At 41.5% G+C, this 19,441-nt stretch overlaps 3 protein-coding genes across 4 annotated transcripts; 2 read left to right on the forward strand and 1 right to left on the reverse strand.

Annotated features, from left to right (window-relative positions):
* Window positions 1-258: 258 nt before the first annotated feature.
* On the forward strand, window positions 259-1,029 carry LOC131293700 (uncharacterized). Its single transcript, XM_058321774.1, has 3 exons — window positions 259-541; window positions 614-780; window positions 847-1,029. Exons 1-3 carry the CDS (start codon window positions 259-261, stop codon window positions 1,027-1,029), a joined length of 633 nt encoding a protein of 210 aa, XP_058177757.1.
* Window positions 1,030-8,987: 7,958 nt separating this feature from the next.
* On the forward strand, window positions 8,988-15,335 carry LOC131282533 (WW domain-containing adapter protein with coiled-coil homolog). 2 transcript variants are annotated; one of them, XM_058312028.1, is made up of 11 exons: window positions 8,988-9,615; window positions 10,083-10,107; window positions 10,331-10,442; window positions 10,545-10,694; window positions 10,759-11,305; window positions 11,373-12,153; window positions 12,231-12,577; window positions 12,651-12,925; window positions 13,053-13,243; window positions 13,323-13,450; window positions 15,079-15,335. In XM_058312028.1, exons 1-11 carry the CDS (start codon window positions 9,572-9,574, stop codon window positions 15,158-15,160), a joined length of 2,682 nt encoding a protein of 893 aa, XP_058168011.1. In that variant the 5' UTR covers window positions 8,988-9,571; the 3' UTR covers window positions 15,161-15,335. The 2 variants fall into 2 exon arrangements, with proteins under 2 accessions (XP_058168011.1, XP_058168012.1); XM_058312029.1 differs by having other exon boundaries at window positions 13,056-13,243.
* Window positions 15,336-16,988: 1,653 nt separating this feature from the next.
* LOC131280939 (putative ATP synthase subunit f, mitochondrial) lies at window positions 16,989-17,619 on the reverse strand. Its single transcript, XM_058310183.1, has 2 exons — window positions 17,207-17,619; window positions 16,989-17,144 (listed from the first exon to the last, which is right to left on the reverse strand). Exon 1 carries the CDS (start codon window positions 17,569-17,571, stop codon window positions 17,248-17,250), a length of 324 nt encoding a protein of 107 aa, XP_058166166.1. The 5' UTR covers window positions 17,572-17,619; the 3' UTR covers window positions 16,989-17,144; window positions 17,207-17,247.
* Window positions 17,620-19,441: the final 1,822 nt, after the last annotated feature.

Genomic DNA, 19,441 nt, shown 5'->3' on the forward strand with positions numbered 1-19,441 from the left:
AAACAATCCCCTCAATCCAAATTTGAATTGTTTTGTTATTATAAAGACAGTCTATCCGAAACAACCAGAGTACAGTCTGGTTTATACTGCGAACAGAGAAGGTGGGCTCTCGCTTTCTGAGATGTAGACATTTTGTTCAACGTTATTTGCAGTAGACAATAGTGAACAGATTATCTTTACAACCGTGCATAATTTATATGAAAGGCTATATGTTAAATAAGTGACATTAGTGAACTGTTTCTTCATCTTTCCATCACAATGGCATGTTTTCAATCTCGTGAACATGGAAATTTGTGTGTAGTGGGATTCATTCTACTAAACGCTTTTGCTTACTGCTTTGCCAATACCAAACCCAGTACAACTTTAACTGATAATAGCCGTTGGAAAGTTGTGGACATACATACTTCAGGATCAGATTTAAGGCAACCCGAATATTACGATACTCCTTACGGCAATAGGAAGGATTTCGTTACTTCGAGTTATGAAGACAAGTACTCTGGCAATAGCCCTTCATACGGAACGAAAAATCGGCTCGGATTCAGTAAGTCAAGTTCAGTGCAAAGCAGTTTAGTTTGATGTCATTGTGTTTTTCATGCTCGCTTTGTCGTTTTAGCTCCATTTAGTAGCGGCAGCATATATACCCCCGGTGGTTTATATGATAGGAGACCTTCATTTGGGACTGCCCACCCAATTGACTATGGAGTACACGATTATGAGACTCCGTATGAGTATGCTCAACATGGACATGGATATGGCTTGAACTATTTACAGGGCGGCAAGGTAAAACTTGAGTTTTAAATTGCCATAGCTTGCAATACTTCTTCTTGAACTTCTTCTTTGTTTTAGGATATAACGAGAACCGTCCTGATACCGTTGGCAGGGGCGGCTCTTTTGGGAATTGCTGCAGCGTTGGTGGCTAATCCTGTATTGCTGCATTTGGGTGTTACTGCAGGAAAACGAAAGCGTAGAGATGTTGAACCAGCGCATAATCTAGCCTATCGCGCTCAACTACCACAGACACATTTATGATGGAGGGTAGGTTTGTGGATCATAAAATATTGTGTGTGAATAAGCCAAACTTGAAACAAATAGGTCCCCTTCGTATTTGATAATTTAAAAAATAAAAAGAATCCATCTGAAATTGATAGGTCCCCTTCGTATTTGACAATTTAAAAAATAAAAAGAATCCATCTGAAATTGATATATCCAGAGAAAACAAGACAGACCGGTGTTGTTTCACAAAATAGGCACAGTTTTTGTTGATAATTTGATATGGAATTGAATCTTTGTTGCACATCAATGAAGCAGAACCATTTTCAAAACATATCGCACAACCGACGTAGGAATCTTTATGCACATTCCCTCATAAGTACCAAATACACCTTTGAACATATATTTTTATCAGAATACAAAATACAACATACGGCTAGATAAACAGGAGCATACAGGTTATTTCTACTGTTTCTGCAATACTTTTTGTTGCAGCTCGGTGCTAAAGATGGTAAACTTTCGGTTAACCGTCACCCGTTCAACCAAACCTACATACGTAGACGTTCAACCGGACTACCCGAGTAGTCCATACATTTTGTATGGGAGGCTCCGTTTTCCTGTACTTAAGACTTAACAACTTTTTATCTAGACGTCGGATCGATTTGAAATTTTCAGCGAAGATACTTGAGGGTGTTTCCCAAAATATTGTATAACTTTTATAATTTTAAAAATTCATTAAGTATGTTAATTTGAGGTTCCAAAAAGTTTCACCCTTCACATCTATGACCCAAACTTGTGCAGCTTCAACATTTGAAATAGGAGTTTGCATTTTCTGTATTTCAGTATACGTACCTTTGATCATTGAATCTTAATTACTTGAAATTTCCAGAAATTTGTTCAATTTTTTCCAAACATGTTTAAGAAATGTTAAATGTTCAAGTAGGATTGTTTGATTCGAAAACACGAATTCGATAATTTAAACATTTATGCCTTACGTTTAGGTATTAACATCTTAATCTAATATTAAATACAAGTATGCTACACATCATTTTGTTCAGAAAATATGCGCCACAAACACGTTGGTAAAAGAGTAAATGAGGCCCCGGCCGCCATGTTTTCGATCGTGGCTACACCTCTTTTGGGCGTTTAAACTGAATGTATGCAATTGGTGATACATTAATCCGTTAAATTCAACCTACGAGTATTTGAATGGTAGTGTGTACCGTTAATTTCGGCTACGCAATCAACCAAGGGGTGCGGTATGAGGGGGGCCCACGGGCCTCCCCTTATTACTCAAAACTATAACAAACTCTCTTTTTCAGTAGACCTAGCGCAGTCCGCTCGCTGCGCTCGCTGCGGGCGCGCCGCCGTTTCCAAATCATTTCTTCGGCTAAACTCATTGTTTCATGCTGTCCATCATGTGTGGTATTGTTTACTTACTAGTAACTTAACATGTAAAAGTATATTAACCCGCATTTAACCACCACCGCGTGATTAGTTTAAACCGTTACGGTCTTTTAAGCGAACCGTTAGCGATCAAATATTTGAAAAGTATGCATGCGTCGCGCTTTGCATAGCTTCAGGCGCTTAATGTGAACCAGTAGGAAGAGGAGAATCTAGCCCGGGGACTCATTTACTCTTTTACCGACCTTTCATTTGAGGGGTCTGTTGCTAAAATTGACTGGGGTACTGAAAAGCTATTAACAAATTGGGTAAAAGAGTAAATGAGGCCCCAGCCGCCATGTTTTCGATCGTGGCTACACCTCTTGTGGACGTTTAAACTGAATGTATGCAATTGGTGATACATTAATTCGTTAAATTCAACCTACGAGTATTTGAATTGTAGTGTGTACCGTTAATTTCGGCTACGCAATCAACCTAGGGGTGCGGTATGAGGGGGGCCGCAGCGCAGTCCGCTCGCTTCGCTCGCTGCGGGCGCGCCGCCGTTTCCAAATCATTTCTTCGGCTAAACTCATTGTTTCATGCTGTCCATCATGTGTGGTATAGTTTAGTTACTAGTAACTTACAGTAACTTAACATGTAAAAGTATATTAACCCGCATTCAACCTCCACTGCGTGATTAGTTTGAACCGTTATGTTCTTTTAAGCGAACCGTTAGCGATCAAATATTTGAAAAGTATGCATGCGTCGCGCTTTGCATAGCTTCAGGCGCTTAATGTGAACCAGTAGGAAGAGGAGAATCTAGCCCGGGGCCTCATTTACTCTTTTACCACAAATTGATTGTTTTACCCATTATTTCAAGTTGTGACCAAGGTTTTTGAAGCTTGTTGATGCCAGTTTGGCGTGCAGCTTCGTTCTAGTGGTGGTTAAACCGAATTCCCAAATCCGAATCCCAATCCAAGAAACAGTCGCAACATCGTCTCGATGTGAACCAATCAATTGAGGGTATTTTAATTGGGAGGACCGAAACGACACAAACTGTCAGATTTCTCGACGCTGTCCCATACAAAAGGTAAACAACACCTTGGAAAAAAGCGATACAGTCTCTGCCACGGAACATCTTAGCCGTTGGTGTCCGAACTGCGGCCGTTGATGCGGTAATAGCTGCACACCGTTTTCTCAGCCATTTGACAGACATAGGCAGCGCTCTGTGAACAGCCCAACAAACCAGACAAACACGACACTGTTCGAAGGGTGCTCTGCCAATTGTCGTGAAGAACTCCCAACCAGTCTGGAATTGGGTTCCATTTGAAAATAGAGCAGCCCGAGGAAAACTCCATACATAAAAAACCAACCCAACCAGCCTGGAATTGGGTTCCATTTGAAAATTGAGCAGCCCGAGGAAAACTCCATACAAAAAAAACCAACTCTCGCGGACTTAGCCGATTTTTGCGATGACACTCTCGACGATTGCGGTCCGCAGATGCCGCGATAGTGGCGGAGACGCTTCGCTCGCGGACTTAGCCAAATTTTTCGATCCCGCTCTCGAACATAGCCCGCCGCAGATGCCGCGATAGCAAAGGAGCGTCCTTTTTGTGCGATCGAACGAGCGCGACGATGTGCGTGTGGGTGTTTTTTTCCCGTTCGCACAGCGCATCTCGCACGCAAAGTGATTTTGACACATCGAAGTAAACAACGCAGCACGGTAAGTTCGCCAAAGTTTTTCGCTGATAATTAGATGTTGTTTTTACATTTCAGCTGCTACAGGACAATATTTCTTATCTTCAATCAACCCTCAATCGATCAACCTACGGGGTGCTAGTGGTTCTGTATTGCCGAATATCAGGTGAGATTATTCAAGCGATAATAAACGATCCGAAACCGCCCTCCAGCTTATAAACCCTATTCCTATGCTTATTTTTCATTTCAGCAGCATCTGCATCTGTTTTGTTCGTCCTATATTTTTTTCATAACGAAGGCGTCTGTGAAGTCAAACTATAGACTTCATAAACGTTTACGAACGGTGTTACACGCTTTCCAGAATGCACCGTCGCGTAACGCGATGTCGCCTGACAGGCGCAGGACTCCATGCAAAAAAAATCTAGCGCGTTTCGCGCGACATCGCGCAAGGTTTTTTTTATATGGAGTTCAGCTCCTGTCAGACGACGTCGCGCTGTAGTGTGGATCCCGAGTTACATTTTACGGCTAGAGGAGGAAGTTAAACGACAGTTAAACGAGTTACGTTTTACGGCTAGAGGAGGAAGTTAAACGAGGAGTAGAAGACGAAGTTAAACGACAAATAAAGAAATAACTTAGTTTCATGTATGCAATTTCATTCCATTAGCTTCACGCAATTTCATTCCGCAATCAAAACAATACCCCATGCATGCATCGAACACATACACCATTCATATCATTAACGTCGAACAGCTGTAAGCGAAACCATCCGTGCTTACACCTGAGCGGAGCAAAGTCGTGCGCCGTGATGGGAGAGAGAATGGAACGTCATGGAAACCGATGTCCATTCCTCGTAGGTTAATATTGGATGTTAAACCTCGGGCATCGCCAACTGACAAATAGCCCAGAGCAATTATAGCACTGACTTATCCTATCGAGACAACATGACGACTAAATAGTAGAAAAAGACGCATTGGTGAGAATTGAAGACGAGCTGCGAAAAAAGTGGGGCTGGACATAGTAGAGAGCGGAATACGAGAGCAACTATGTTTTTGCTCTCTTTTTTCTAGCGCGCTTGGTGTGCGTGTCACCTGTGACTCAACGTTGTGTGCGTGTAATCCGAGCCCCCGTTGAGCGGATATCGGGGGGTCCGAAAGAAAAAGGCAACAAACTGCTTGATATTCAGTGTACCGCCGTTCGCTGGGAATACACAAGGTATAACAGTTTCACAGTGGGATACAGCCCTGCACGACTAAATCAAACTGTTTTGTTCTGTCCCGCTAGGCGATTTACTTTCCTCGAGTACTTTCCTCGATCCGCAACCACCCCTGACCTATACTTTGGATGTTGTGTACAAGACTCGGTGCATGCTTTGGCAGCGCTCTGTGAACAGTCCAACAAACACGACAAACACGACACTGTCGGAGAGGTGCTCTGCGACTTGTCGTGAAAAACTGTCACTCATCCAAGCAGCAAGGTAGCAGAATACACAAGGTATAACAGTTTCACAGTGGGATACAGCCCTGCACGACAAAATCAAACTGTTTTGTTCTGTGTCGTGTTTGGCAGCGCTCTGTGAACAGTCCAACAAACCAGACAAACACGACACTGTCGGAAAGGTGCTCTGCGAATTGTCGTGAAGAACTGTCACTCATCCAAGCAGCAAGGTAGCAGAATACACAAGGTATAACAGTTTCACAGTGGGATACAGCCCTGCACGACAAAATCAAACTGTTTTGTTCTGTGTCGTGTTTGTCTGACATGTTCGATGCAGGTTGACAGAGCATCTCCATATGATTGCATGGGTTTGATCGTTTTTTTTTGTCGTGTTTGTCGTGTTTGTCTTGTTCGATAGCTCACAGAGCGCTGCCTTTCTCGGGGTCCCGCTAGGCCGGTTCGCATGCAAGTTGTATTGCACTTGTTCCACCCAGGCCTCGGGCCAGCGAAAACGGAGGACGGTTTTATATGGGAGCTTGTATGAAATAGAACGAAATAGGACGTTCGAGCAGCCGCATAAACAAGCAAATGAGGATGTGTGCGTGCATCAATTTGTGCTATTTGAGAGTGTGTGAGTGAGAACGAGCAGCCCAGGTTTATGTATGTAGTTGTGAAAAGAGGATTCTTTCGGGTTGGTGGCGCAAAATAAACATGTCAGACTCCAATTCGAAAAATTATGGAAAATTTATTGAATATTCACTGGAAACTCACAAATTCAATCGGATATATTAAATACACACTTTGCAAAGATAGACTTACCAGAATGACGGCACAACTCATTACAATCACCAACACCAACCACTGTTAGCCGGTCTTCGACCAAGCCAGTAGCAAACACATTTTGCACGTTGAAGAGCTTCGAGATGATGGATTCGCTAGAAGAGGGATCGAAGGATAAAAAAGTACATGTTAATTTACAGGAAAAGGTGTAAAAAGGATTGCCCGGTTGCGTTTTGCTTGACCTTATTTCTTTTTATCGTTAAGTACGTTTGTCGGCAACGATACGATGTAGGAGTCCTAGGAACACATCGGGTGTAGGAATATCCCGTGCACAGTGTAAGCAAGCTTTCGTCTGTTCGGCGAATCATCTAAAAATGTATTTAGATTTAATTATACTGCACAAAAAATGGTACGGACTGACCAACGACATGCTTGTGCTTACCCTCTTTAGCAAGACCAGGATTGGCGACACCGGTTGCACCGAAACTTCCTACTCCGTCTTTGCTGCCTCAGAGGAAGATTCCTCGGTCACTCCGTCGACTTCCTGAAATGCTGCTTCTTTTGCTGCTTTTGGGGCAATCACTTTGGCCTGTTTTGGGTCCTTTTCTCTTAAAACTTTGTGTCCGCGCCGTTGGTGCGCAACCGTGTTAGCCCGGCTAGCTCTTGACTACAAATGGCGCTTTGGACTTGTCAAATTTTCACCGAATCGTCGAGCAATTTTAGTACCTACACAAGGAAACACACAAGTGTACAGACACGGGCTACCATGTTTCACACACCATGTTGGATCGAAGCGGTACGTTCATAACACAGAAGAGGAAGATAGCTAAAATATCCTGGACGTGTAAGGGAGAAAGCATGCACCGAGTCTTGTACACAACATCCAAAGTATAGGTCAGGGGTGGTTGCGGATGGAGGAAAGTACTCGAAATCGCCTAGTGGGGTCCCGCTAGGCAGCTCGAAATATCGTTCTCAAAACGTCCTCCGCGCGAACAAACGTCCTCCATGTTTGTATGGGGATGAAACAAAAGGAGGACGTTTTTCGAGCAATCGTCCTCCTTGTCCTCCTCACCATACAAAACTGCTCGATGTTTGTGTCATGGAGGACGTTTTTGAGGACGATTTGCTCGAAATTGCCTAGCGGGGTGTCGTGTTTGTCTGACCGAGGAGCCACACGTAAGCGAACGAACGCGTATAACGAATTTTTTGGCCCGAGCTTTTTGCGGCAATCGCTGTATACCATATTTATAACAGTTGATCAGTTTTTTCTACCCGTACATGGAAGGGGAAGAATGCCCAAAAAATTCGCTCGACTTTTTCTGTGCGCTAGCGAACGTTCGCTCGAATTCTGAGCACCGAACATGAACCGAAGGAAGGAAAGAGAAAACTATCATTAGAGCGAGAGGCAGTGCTGACACACGGAAAGCTCCAGCCGCTCGAAAAAACGTTCGTTCGGTGTAAAAAGCTTCACGTGTGGCACCTCGGTGACATGTTCGATGCAGGTTGACAGAGCACCTGCATATGATTGCATGGGTTTGTTCGTTTTGTTTGTCGTGTTTGTCGTGTTTGTCTTGTTCAGGGGTCGGCATACATTTCCCTAAAGGGCCAAATGATTCAAAGGAAACTGAAACCGCGGGCCGGATACCTTAAACAATGGCTGAATATTTTCAAAGTAGTCACCTTTTTAATGCAGTATCATCTTTCTAAATAGTAAAGTTATATAAAAAGTGTTATAAAGTTATATAAATTGTAGAATTATACTTTTTAAAACATGTTCATACTTGTTTTTGTTTAATTTTGATTTTGGATCCCAACATATAACAGGAACACCGTGTTGAACAATTTTAATCCAATTTTTGGCAAGAAAACAAACCTGACAAATCCGATAAAAGTTGAATTGGGGTTTTTGTATGAACCACTAAAATTTTCTTACGGGCCGAATAAACTCAGTTGACGGGCCGGATTTGGCCCGCGGGCCGGACTTTGCCGACCCCTGGCCTTGTTCGATAGCTGACAGAGCGCTGCCATATCAGAACACCCTAAAGGTATGCAATTGATCGAACACTGGTCCGGGTGAATTGAGAAAATACTGTAAAATTATACAGTATTTTCCTCGCGCTAAAAACTCAATCTGTGTATAATCCATTCTACCCCCCGCTAGGCGATTTCGTGCAATCGTTCTAAAAGCGTCCTAAAATGAAACAAACATCAAGCAGTTTTATATGGGAAGTAGAACGGAGTAGAACGACTGCTCGAAAACGTTCTGCATTTGTTTCACCCCCATTCAAAAAAGTAGAACGTTTGTTCCGCGTGTAGGACGTTTTTAGGACATTATTTCGAGCTCCCTAGGGGGGTCGACTCGTTACGTGACTAATGCGACTCACATCAAATTCAACTAGTATCGGCCATGTCAGAATCGAATCAAATCAAATTCCCAAGGAATCGTATCTGAATCGAGTTCCATTCGAATCAAATCTTTAGAATCCGTCTAAGGATTGAATCTTCGAATCTTCCGTATCTCGATTCTGCCAACACTAATGCCTCAATGAGGCCTCCGTGTGAGCAGGAGGGAGACATACAAAAAGAGAAATTGAGAATCGAAAAGGAAAAAGAGAGCACATGAAGAAAACGCAAAAAGAGTAAGAAATACTCGCTCATCATTTAGTGATGGCGGCTTAAAGTGAATACTTGTTGTAAAATCTTTTGCTAAACGGATTGTACGCCCTCAGGAAACGAATCAAACTTTGCATTCGTTTCCGTTTTTTTATTTCGTTTTATTTGCTTCGACTCGAAAGGTGCAGTTCATGGTGGAAACATTATGCATGAATTTGCTACCCTTGAAGAAACCGTATGAGGCAGAACAGCTCAGCTGAAAAGCAGCAAAGTAGCCTTTAAGGAAGATTCCCTATGAAAGCAAAAAGTGCTCGTCGATAAATGTACGTTCATTTGTAAACTATTGATAATTTCAACGATTCAATGAGTCGTAAACGTGCGAGCAAGTCCTCTGGAGACTATCAAAACTCTTATTTCAAGTTACAAGGGTCGTGTTCACAAAAGTGCTGAATATCATTAGACATCATTTACTCCCGGATTGCTTCATTTCTTGTGCGTGGTGTAAAATCGTCGAAAATATCGTATTGTTCCAGTTCCAGCAGCAGCATCGGTTAGGAAACGGAAAGAAAGCCCTGCTTACAGAAGAAATTTAGTTGCCCGGCTGACGGGTTTTTCGGATGATCAGAGAACCAAGCCAGAAACAGAAGCAAAAAAGAACATATTACGGCATTAAATGGTAATGCATGCCAGGAAACCGCAACGTTTGTTAAGCGATGGGTAAATTTCAAATTCCTTTTTTCTTTTGCGTTTTCCACACTAAACTGCACATTCCGCCAAACTCCGTCTCAAAGATAAAGTAGTATTCCTTTTTGTTGTGAATCAATTTGAGAGGAAACTACAGGCATTAGAATGTACTTTTTCTCGGCTGCTAGATTTCTTCTTTCCCTGCGAACTGTTTCACTCAGTGTCATCGTTGACAGTTTCGTGCGCGAGATGACACCAAAAGGAGTCGATTCTGGTCAGCAAAATTTTTGCCACTACGACATGATTCGATGCCATAACGTTTGTTTGCTCACTTGTTTCGCGTTAAAGTAAAACTGTATATATTCGCTGTGCGATCTGATGATCCTAGTCAGGGTCGTTTGTTCGCAGTGCGTAGGAAGAAGAATTGAGCCAGCATCGGCCGCATCAGAACATTCCACAAGGACGAGAATAGTAATCTTTTTCCTGCATTTTTCTTGCAGGTACCATCAATCTCATCAGTATCAGGTAAGTTTTTTTTATCATGTTTAGAACCGCGATAAATGTTTCGTTCGAACTGGGCTTCTTCGACCAAAACAAAAATCACGAGCCACCAAATCGTGCAACTTCATTGGCTGGCTGTGAAGCAAATCTAAACCTAACAGGATCCGAAAATGCCTTGGTTATTGAGGATAGGAATGTGGTTAGGATACAGTTGTATGTATTACTACAAATGCCTAATTTATTCCAGAATTCTAAGTATAGTTCCTCCAAACGGGACTACGAACGAGAAGCGGGTTCTCGATCTACCAACTATGGGCGGGATAGAGACAACTCACCTACCGGAGGAACGTTGAATAATGGTAAGCCGACGATGTGTCGACAAATTGAACACAAGGCGTGCTCTGGTTGAACATCAATTTAACTAACATCGAAAACAAATATTTATTCTTGTGTCTATGCAGATTCCCCTCGGGACCGGGAGAGAGATCGCGACCGCGATCGTGAAAGGGATAGAGAAAGGGATCGTGATCGATATCAATCTTCAGGGTACACAATGAGCAAGTTGCGAGACAAGGAGCGGGAGCGAGACTACAAAAAAGACAAATATTCAGGTTAGTTATTTATAAGACACGATAGAACAATTGAAACATAAAATTTCCTTCTGGTCCATTGCAGATTCGTTACGTTCGCCGAAGCGTAGTCGGACTGAACGAGACTCCGATCATCGAACTATTCATGACAGAAGATTAAAAGCAGTGACACTGCTGGATAAGCGTGGAGTTGCTGGTGATGATCGCGAACGCGATAGAGAACGCGAGCGAAACGAGCGGGAACGAGAACGGGAACGGGATCGGGACCGTTTAAGAGATCGCGAACGCGACAGAAGTGGCAATGGCGGAGGCAGTGGTAGCACTGTAATAGGAGGCTCTATTGGTGGCAGCACAGTTGGGGTGGTAGGAACCAGCTCGGCCACCATTATTGCAAATGCTTTAAACAATGCCAGTGGTAGTGGTTCTACTACCTCTGGTTCAAATACTGCTGGAAACGCCGGTATAGGCACTGTCTGTGGTGGGGGTACTGGTAACAGTATCGATCGAGACCGGGTAAATCGAGTCGGCGACTGGAGCGAGCATGTTAGTTCATCTGGGAAAAAGTACTATTACAATTGTAAGACGGAAGTTTCACAGTGGGAAAAACCACGAGAATGGATTGAAAAGGAAAGGTAGGCAATATTGTAATTTATTTAGACTGCCCTGAAAAATAATAACTATCTTTTTATAATGTTTTAGCACACGCGTGTTGACTAAAGACCAGCATCGCGATTATCGCGATAAAGAACGCGACCGTGACAGGGAACGTGATCGTGATGAACGGTACAGTTCGTCAGTCATCAATCGGTCGGGAGTCTCGTCGTATGGCAAGCATTCCAGCAGCGGCAGCAACAGTAGTGGCAAGAATAACACTCGTGTACGATGGCAAACCCACGAATCTGCGACATCTCACCGGAGGCGATTTGATGGAGAAAATTTGGAAATGGATATAAGCCCAGGAGATTCTACACCTACGTCCGAGGCAAGTTACTCACACTCAAGTACGCCGACCACTGCCCAACAGCAGCAGGGAGCACCAGGGCATAATTGTGCGGTGGGAGTTGGTAGCAGTGGCCACGCAGGGACAACAACAACGTCAACTGTTCCCTTGTCAGCGAATTCGGTTCAACCGAACACCACTGGCAATTGTGTTTCTTCGGATGGAACGAGCCACAACTTGTCGGGACATTTGCTTCAACGGGCTGTAAATCCAACAGTAAACCAAACGGGATCGTCAAACCACTCACAAGCAGTGTCGTCGAACCATCAGCAGCAATCACAACACAATGTAACGTCATCATCGAGCTCGTCCTCATCGTCATCTTCATCGTCTGGTAATAGTGTATCGTCCCCTTCACTGCATCTCGCCTTGCATGGTTCCGGCAGCACTGCCCCTATACTACCGGGAGCACATATTTCGATTACGGACGGAGCTATGCTTAACTCAAATACTCCTGGACCTCCACCGTCATCGATGACCGTACGTGTCCATTTTTGTATTAAAGTTTTCATATGATCTGCATATTAACTAGGAAAATTTATTCGATTAAATTCCAGAGCTCGCAACAATTGCATCTGCCAGCGCACCTGCAATCGCAACAAATATCTACGCTTGTACAACGGTCACCGCAACAGCAGACGCCACAGTTATGTCAACCCCCCAATGTTCATGGTTCTTTAAGTAGCACTAGTACCGGAATCAATGTTGCTACTTCTTTAGCAGGATTACCGAAAATTCTTTCGCAAATAACTGGCAACAAATCGATAGAACACAATGACCTCAATCCTCAAAAAGCGCTTCAAACAATTAATAATGCGCTTATGATGCAACAGCAATCTCGTTCGCAAAATTCCGGCACAGCGCACGAGTTGGGTGGAAATAGTTCATCGATGGCTAGTTTAAGGTATGTGCTGGGTCTATTTGATTTATCTCGATATCGTACGTTCTAATCCTTTTTTTTTTTTGTTTCGTTTTAGGGAGCATGCTCTCAATTCACCACTGTACAACGTCTCTAACTTGTCTCACCCGATAATGTCATCATCACTTTCCAGTGGATCTGGAAATCATACGAATCACAACACACATAACCACACCACAAGTAGTCTTGGAATATCTCAGACAAATATGTTGCACGGCGGAGGACTGGGAGGGTGTATTAGCAATGTGGGTAGCAACAATACAATTCTTACGGGAGATGGCCCTCCGACTCCAACACAGGAACTTGATCTACCGCTTGTTGATCATAGGAAATGTAGGTTGACTCCTTCTATTTCCATTGCGAAAGATAATGGAAGTGATGGATTTGGATATAATAACTATACTGTTTACTTTATATCAATCTTTAGAATTTACCATTAAATTTGTGCTTACTTTTACAGTAGATGGACTAGGCAGTGTCGCTGTTACGACGACTGCAACCAGTGCTGTAAGCAGCCTGCAAAGTGTCATGGCATCGTCACAGTGTGGCCGATCTCAAGGACCGAATCTAACGCCTAGCTTAGCAAAGTATTTTCGAGCTGATTTAATATCCCATGTCACTGGATGGCCATCAGAAATTTTAGAAAAGACGGTTTGTTTTTGCTCATTCATTATTCCTGGTACGACATAAGTTTGAATGCCTCCTAATTATTTTTTGTTCTATTTTGTAGGTTCAAAAGCTGTCGGAGGAGGCCCACATTTTAGGTGATTTACAATGCAGCAAAATATCGGCCGAATTGAAATGTGCGAGGAGTTTAGTTAGAATAACGGAAATCACTGCAACATTGCAGGAACAAAAGTAAGTACTTCAAGAACTGGCTTCATTATACAGTACACTCTTTCTAAATAGTAGTAAAGTAAGAGTACGGTGTATAGTGTTAAATCTAATGTTTAACTGTGTGCTTAAAATTTTGGCGATAAAAGACTTTCTTAGTTCCTGTTCTTTCTACCGTTGATCAGATATGATTATTTATGTATACGAATAACGATATGTTCGTACAAAATCTTGTTATAATTTATTTTACATTTTTTTTTACATCTGCTGACAACAGCGGTACTCGCTATTTTTAGAAAACTGACAAAAAGTAGTCGGGAAATCATACAAAACAGTACAGAAAATACTTTCTACTCTGAAGTATTTCCCTGATGTTGTGTTAATATTACAGACTTGTGTAAAAATTATGGAATATAAAATAGTATGGAAATGCTGTTTCGGGCACTGCGAGATGAACTGTGTTTAATACTATCGCTATTAAACAAAGATTGTAAATCTTGGTTGATAGTAGCATAATTTTTGAAACATAAGCATATTTTAGTAGACATAGCAATCAGAAATCTATTGAACTGGAATTTCAGTTGATCACCTTAAGATTTTACGATAACTTTTGGTTGATACATTACACCGGAGATGCTATTTGCTTCGAGAGGAACAATATTTTAACAAAAGTAAAAATGATGGATTGTTCTATTCACTGTCCTCTGATGCACATTTAGATACGATGAGTTTTCGAACCAGAGAAATTCTTAGAAATATTGCTCTAGTTGGGGCACTTATTTTAGACTCAGCATTCCAAATCTGCTTAATCATGCGTCTCACCCAGGCCGACATGACGGTAAAACGACCGGTTCTTGAAAAACATTTCAACATAGCTCTTGTTTTTCCATCTTCCATCTAAATCACCTCACGAAGAAAATGGCATTTGCTTCTTTTTCTTCCTGCTGTGCATTGACTTTTGTGATGTAGTGTATTTCTGATAGCTATTTTATAATCCTTCGAAAGACTATCATCAATCATGAAACATCCATTTTCATAACGAGACCAGACAAAACCTTGAGAACCCTTTGTTCTTGAATTTCATTGAATTAAAGTTACATCGAAGTGTATGTATACACGATAGCCTAAGAGCATTTTACTGGTTAGGAGTAGTTAATAGGTTTATTAATTCAGAATTGATTACCGAAGAAGTTGTGCAGTTTTCCGTTGATTGTCGTGTGTTTGCCACGTATTTTTAACATAGCGCGGTATTTTGTTCCCAAGCCAAATATAGTCTAAATTTGTGGATCTAAGAAAAACAAGAAAATAGACAAATACGTATGATTCTGTAAATTTGTTATATTTTTTTTTACAAAATTCTAAAGGCATGATTATGAGCCACTTTAAGTGGCTGAAAATGAAAACTCTATTAAGGCCTACCTTTAGCACCTTTAAAAAAAATATTTAAAGAAATTATTTAATATTAAAATGTACATGGCAAAAAATAATTTATTTGGACTTGGAGGATTCTTTTCAAAAACTTTCTTATTTGGTTCAGATCATGCAACTAAATTTTAATAAAGTGTAACCCATGCATCTATCATTAGATTTATCGCAACATTCCATGTCTGTAAAAATCATAACTAAGATTCGTTTCGTTTATTTCATTCCAGAATAATGTATCTACGGCAGCAAATACGTAGATTAGAGGAATCCAAGTCGGAAAATTCATTCATGTCATCAGATGATCTATAGCGCTAATGTATGATTAGTAAGCAAGATCAACAAAGTATAACAATACAGTACAGAATAGAGCGATCCGATAGGCAACATGTATGATTGTAAGTTTATAATAAAATTTAAGAAAATGTATGAAAAAAACTATATGATCCCTAAGAAAAAATAAACAGATACACAAATACACACTTAGTGAAAATGAGTACAATGAGGTTCAAATAAAAGTGGATAATAACAGAAGATGGATGATAACCATATTTAGTAAGTTTTAAACATTCCATAGAAGCATCAAACAATGTTAAACCTCCGTAACGTCCGATACTAAACAAAACTCATATATTGTATAGGACAAAACTCTCAAACGACTTTGTGGTAAAATTATCATTCCACCTACTAACATTGTTTGGAACTCGAGACGAGAATCACTTATCTTTCCGCTTATTGTCATGAGAAGAAAATGTGGTGATTATTGTTCCATAGGTTATTTGGAAATAATGCACAAGTTCTGGATATTTAATCAAAATCGAATAATAAGTCCGTCGATGGTGACACTCATAATTGCAGCACATTCTAGTGGAATTCGGATCTACAGATGTCCAAAAGGAGAACAGAAAACCAGGGTTCTCCCTAGGGAGGGAGGGGGGTTTGGTCCTGCTTTCGATAAACACAAATGCTCTTTTAACACGTTAAGCGCTATGCCCAAATTGCACTGCTTTCCGTTCTGCCAGCAATTCGTAGAAACGCCGGCCTACCTAACGGGTTCTGTCGGTCCAAGCAGACCGACGCCGGCTTACGGGGAAGAACACTGTCGGCCCCACGGGGCCGACGTAGCGCTTAACGTGTTAAACGAAAAACTCGCAATAATGATGTTATTCTTTCCTTTTTTTCAAAACCGATCAATCCCGTGTGTTACAACAGTAACGGGTACTGCATTTTTTTTATGTTTCTAGAGTAGTACACTTTCATCCTATTACCGAATCATACAAACAATATCGTAATACGTTTTGCAAATGTTCAAAATGATTGAGATGAAAATTCCCATTGGTGGTAGGCTAGAATTAAACACACTATTGAAGATGCTTATAAACATGCTATCCGTTGGTGTTTCTGTATTTTCGTATACCAAATTAGGTATCAAGCCTAGTTGAGATCGGTCATTCTAGTTCGCCCGCGATCTACTTTAGATAGCTTGTTCATATTTGGTCGGGAATTACGAACAACTCTGAACATGAAAATGTGTTCCTGTCGTTATTACAGGAATCTTATCTCTATTTTTTTTTTGCGGTATGCTATAGCGAAAAGTATGGCAACTGTCCATACTTTGGACTTGGATTTAGATTGTGCCCCAAATAATGGTGCGGTTAAAAAAGTCGTCTTTCAAATATTAGTTTTAGTAGCAAATGAGGATGCAAACTTATTTTACTATACTTGATAATTTGCTTTTTAAAGTATCTCTGGCGAGTTGAACGACGTGAATTAGGCATTTTTAATTTGTGTTAGATAAATTAATGTAGTAAAAATTTTGGTAGTATTGATAGGTAGTGATCGAATTGAAAGAGTGCAATTTTAGTAGCCGGTGGTGGTAAGTGACCATAGAAACGTATTCCGATGGAAGGAAATGGCAAATACATCTGTAAGCACTACACCACAACACTTTCGGCCTTATATGTAGCTGTCAACAAGGATTTCTAGAAGACGATCATTTCTTCAAAAGCTGATTTTGTCCACTTTTCTATCTCAACTCATAAGCTTCTCTAAATTAATCATGCCAATCACATTTGTTTTAGCGAATCTTTAATCATGGATCCCAGCACACCATATTCGTACGTCACAAAACATTGTTCATTAAACACCGTTCTTTTCACCGATCTGTCAAATGGCGTTTTTATTTCGTTAAACGTGTTACATAATTTTCTTCCATCTTCGTTTATTTCCACTAGACCCGGACTCACTATTTCGTTACTCAGCTAGCACCAGCACATCGATGGTGGCGTAATGTGTTCTGGAAATGAAATATATTTGACATTATATAACATCGCAAAAATTGGCATGAGAATTACTTACCATTATGCTGCGAGATGGTATGGAAACGAACCTCGAATCGTTTAATGATACTTGTAGTTTCGGTGGTGCTTCAATTTGCCATAGTTAATAGTGTAGAAGAACACCATTCCTCCGACGATAACCTGAAAGAAGGGCGCAATGCCAGTGCGCTTTGGTTGCATGTACTTATGCTGCCATCTCCAAAAGGCACGGCTAAAAACTCCGGCCAGGGCTCGTGGGTTCTTATCGCGACGTCCAAACCATGAGCCCAGCTCTGCCAATTTTACTTGACCGAACGGAGTATCGGGCTTGCCGTAGAAACGGGCCGGATCATAGGGTCCGTGAACCTTCGGATTGTATTCTACTGGATAATCACCGATGGCCATTTTAACAACTGATCACTATTCCTCGGGCAACTGCAGCTGAGGATGGCAAGATCTGACAGAGGAGCAGCCTCGAATCTAGTGTTGGCAGAATCGGGACTCGGAAGATTCGATGATTCGATCCCTGGACGGATTCTAAGGATTCGAATCTCATTTGACGGATTCTGAAGATTTGATTCGATTAGGATTTGAATCAGATTTGATTTGTTTGGGACTCGAATCAGATTTGATTTATTTGGGACTCGACTTGATTTGGTTCTGACTAGACCCCAATCTATTTCTCGAGGTCCACACTACAGCGCGACGTCCCGTTTCAAAAGTAGCCCAGTTTCGGCAGAACAATCGCGCAAGCCAAGCGCGACAGAGGTAGGAGAGTATGTGGAAATATGTATCACATTGGGGCGCAAACTCGGCTAAAATTGTTTATTGAATTTTGAGGTAGTTATGCATGATATTTGTTTAGCTACGTATTTTATGCACCCTGAGTGAGTTTGGCGCTTCCACATTTGAAATTCACTGAGAAAACAAACTTAAACAAACAACGACGATATTTTGGCCCGCCGTAGGAAGTATAGATTTCCACATCATCTCCTACTTGTTGAAGAGCAGTTTGTTTACGTTTCAGCACCCGAAAAAACTTTGGTAAAAATATCAATTAAAACGGAGTTTGATAACTGGATTACATTTGTGAAGCCTAAAAATAAGTAGTACAACGAAAAATCCGATGTTTCGTGAAGAATATTGCTCGTTTTGTTCGCGTTTGTGATTCGGTTTGTTTACGTTTTGTCCAGCTGTCGGTTTGTTTACGTTTCGAATTGACATTTGACAAGAGCTAGCACGATGTCGTGTTTTTCGCTGTTTCTACACTAGCGCGATTTGTGTGACAGATTTTTTGTATGGAGTTCGGCCCCCTGTCAGGCGACGTCGCGATTCGTGACGGGACGTCGCGCAGTAGTGTGGACCCCGAGTAACTCGGGTGGGTTCATCCCGAACAAATCGCCTTGATTTTTTTAGAAAAATGAAGGAAAAATTTGACAATCGTTCCGGGTTTTGTTTATGTTTACAATTTGCCATTTGTTGTTTCCAAAGTTCTTTCCGATAGCGTAAGAATGCCGTATTTATCCTGTTCAGCTGTTTTTTCCATAAATAACTCATGGAATGAGAAAAAATGCGATATAATGAAGATATTGTCGTTTTAACAAACACGTTTCTTGTAGCATTGTAGCAACAAAGTGTTAACATATGTACCTTTGTACGACCAACCTCATTTACTACATGACTTTGCAATATATCGTAGATGGAACTGTGTCCTCAGTAAAGTTGTGGCTAATGAGGGCAAAGAATTCCGGTAACCGTATCAACTGGAACCAGCAGCTTGCTAACGCGTCGGTATCCTTTTGTTGGTAAACAAAACCAGGAACGATTGTCAAACATTAATTTCAAAATGGCTGCCACGACCAGGCCTTTGAGCTCACCTCCCTTAACCCCTGGTCACAGCTTTGCGCAACCGCATGCGGTTGCGTTTTTTCCCATGGGAGAGATAGGAGCTGTCATGGGCTGTCACCGCAGACGCAAGACCTTGCGGTTTCTGTACTAAAAAATCAAACGAGTTTGATTCTTGCCGCAGACTCTTGCGTTTTTATATGTCAACTGTTAATATTGTTCCTAGTAGACTTTAATGAGATTGTATGCTCATATAAGTGGTATATTCAAACATTAAAGTATTATTTTTGGCAAAAATCTGTGCTCGTTTGACAAAAACGCAACCGCATGCGGTTGTGGAAAGCTGTGACCACAGGTTGAGCAAGATTTGGTTGCAAATTTTTCCGACAGATGGCGATACCATAAAATCTGCATATTGACAGTGAAAGTT

This window comes from Anopheles ziemanni, chromosome 2, assembly GCF_943734765.1.
Source record: "Anopheles ziemanni chromosome 2, idAnoZiCoDA_A2_x.2, whole genome shotgun sequence".
Classification (NCBI taxonomy): Eukaryota; Metazoa; Arthropoda; class Insecta; order Diptera; family Culicidae; genus Anopheles; species Anopheles ziemanni.

Coding starts and splice junctions, on each gene's coding strand:
- LOC131293700 (XM_058321774.1), top strand. CDS start 259: ATGGCATGTTTTCAATCTCGTGAACATGGAAATTTGTGTGTAGTGGGA. Junction 542..613: donor GAAAAATCGGCTCGGATTCA/GTAAGTCAAGTT, acceptor TTGTCGTTTTAG/CTCCATTTAGTAGCGGCAGC. Junction 781..846: donor ACTATTTACAGGGCGGCAAG/GTAAAACTTGAG, acceptor TCTTTGTTTTAG/GATATAACGAGAACCGTCCT.
- LOC131282533 (XM_058312028.1), top strand. CDS start 9,572: ATGGTAATGCATGCCAGGAAACCGCAACGTTTGTTAAGCGATGG. Junction 9,616..10,082: donor CAACGTTTGTTAAGCGATGG/GTAAATTTCAAA, acceptor TTTTTCTTGCAG/GTACCATCAATCTCATCAGT. Junction 10,443..10,544: donor CGGAGGAACGTTGAATAATG/GTAAGCCGACGA, acceptor GTGTCTATGCAG/ATTCCCCTCGGGACCGGGAG.
- LOC131280939 (XM_058310183.1), bottom strand. CDS start 17,571: ATGGCCATCGGTGATTATCCAGTAGAATACAATCCGAAGGTTCACGGA.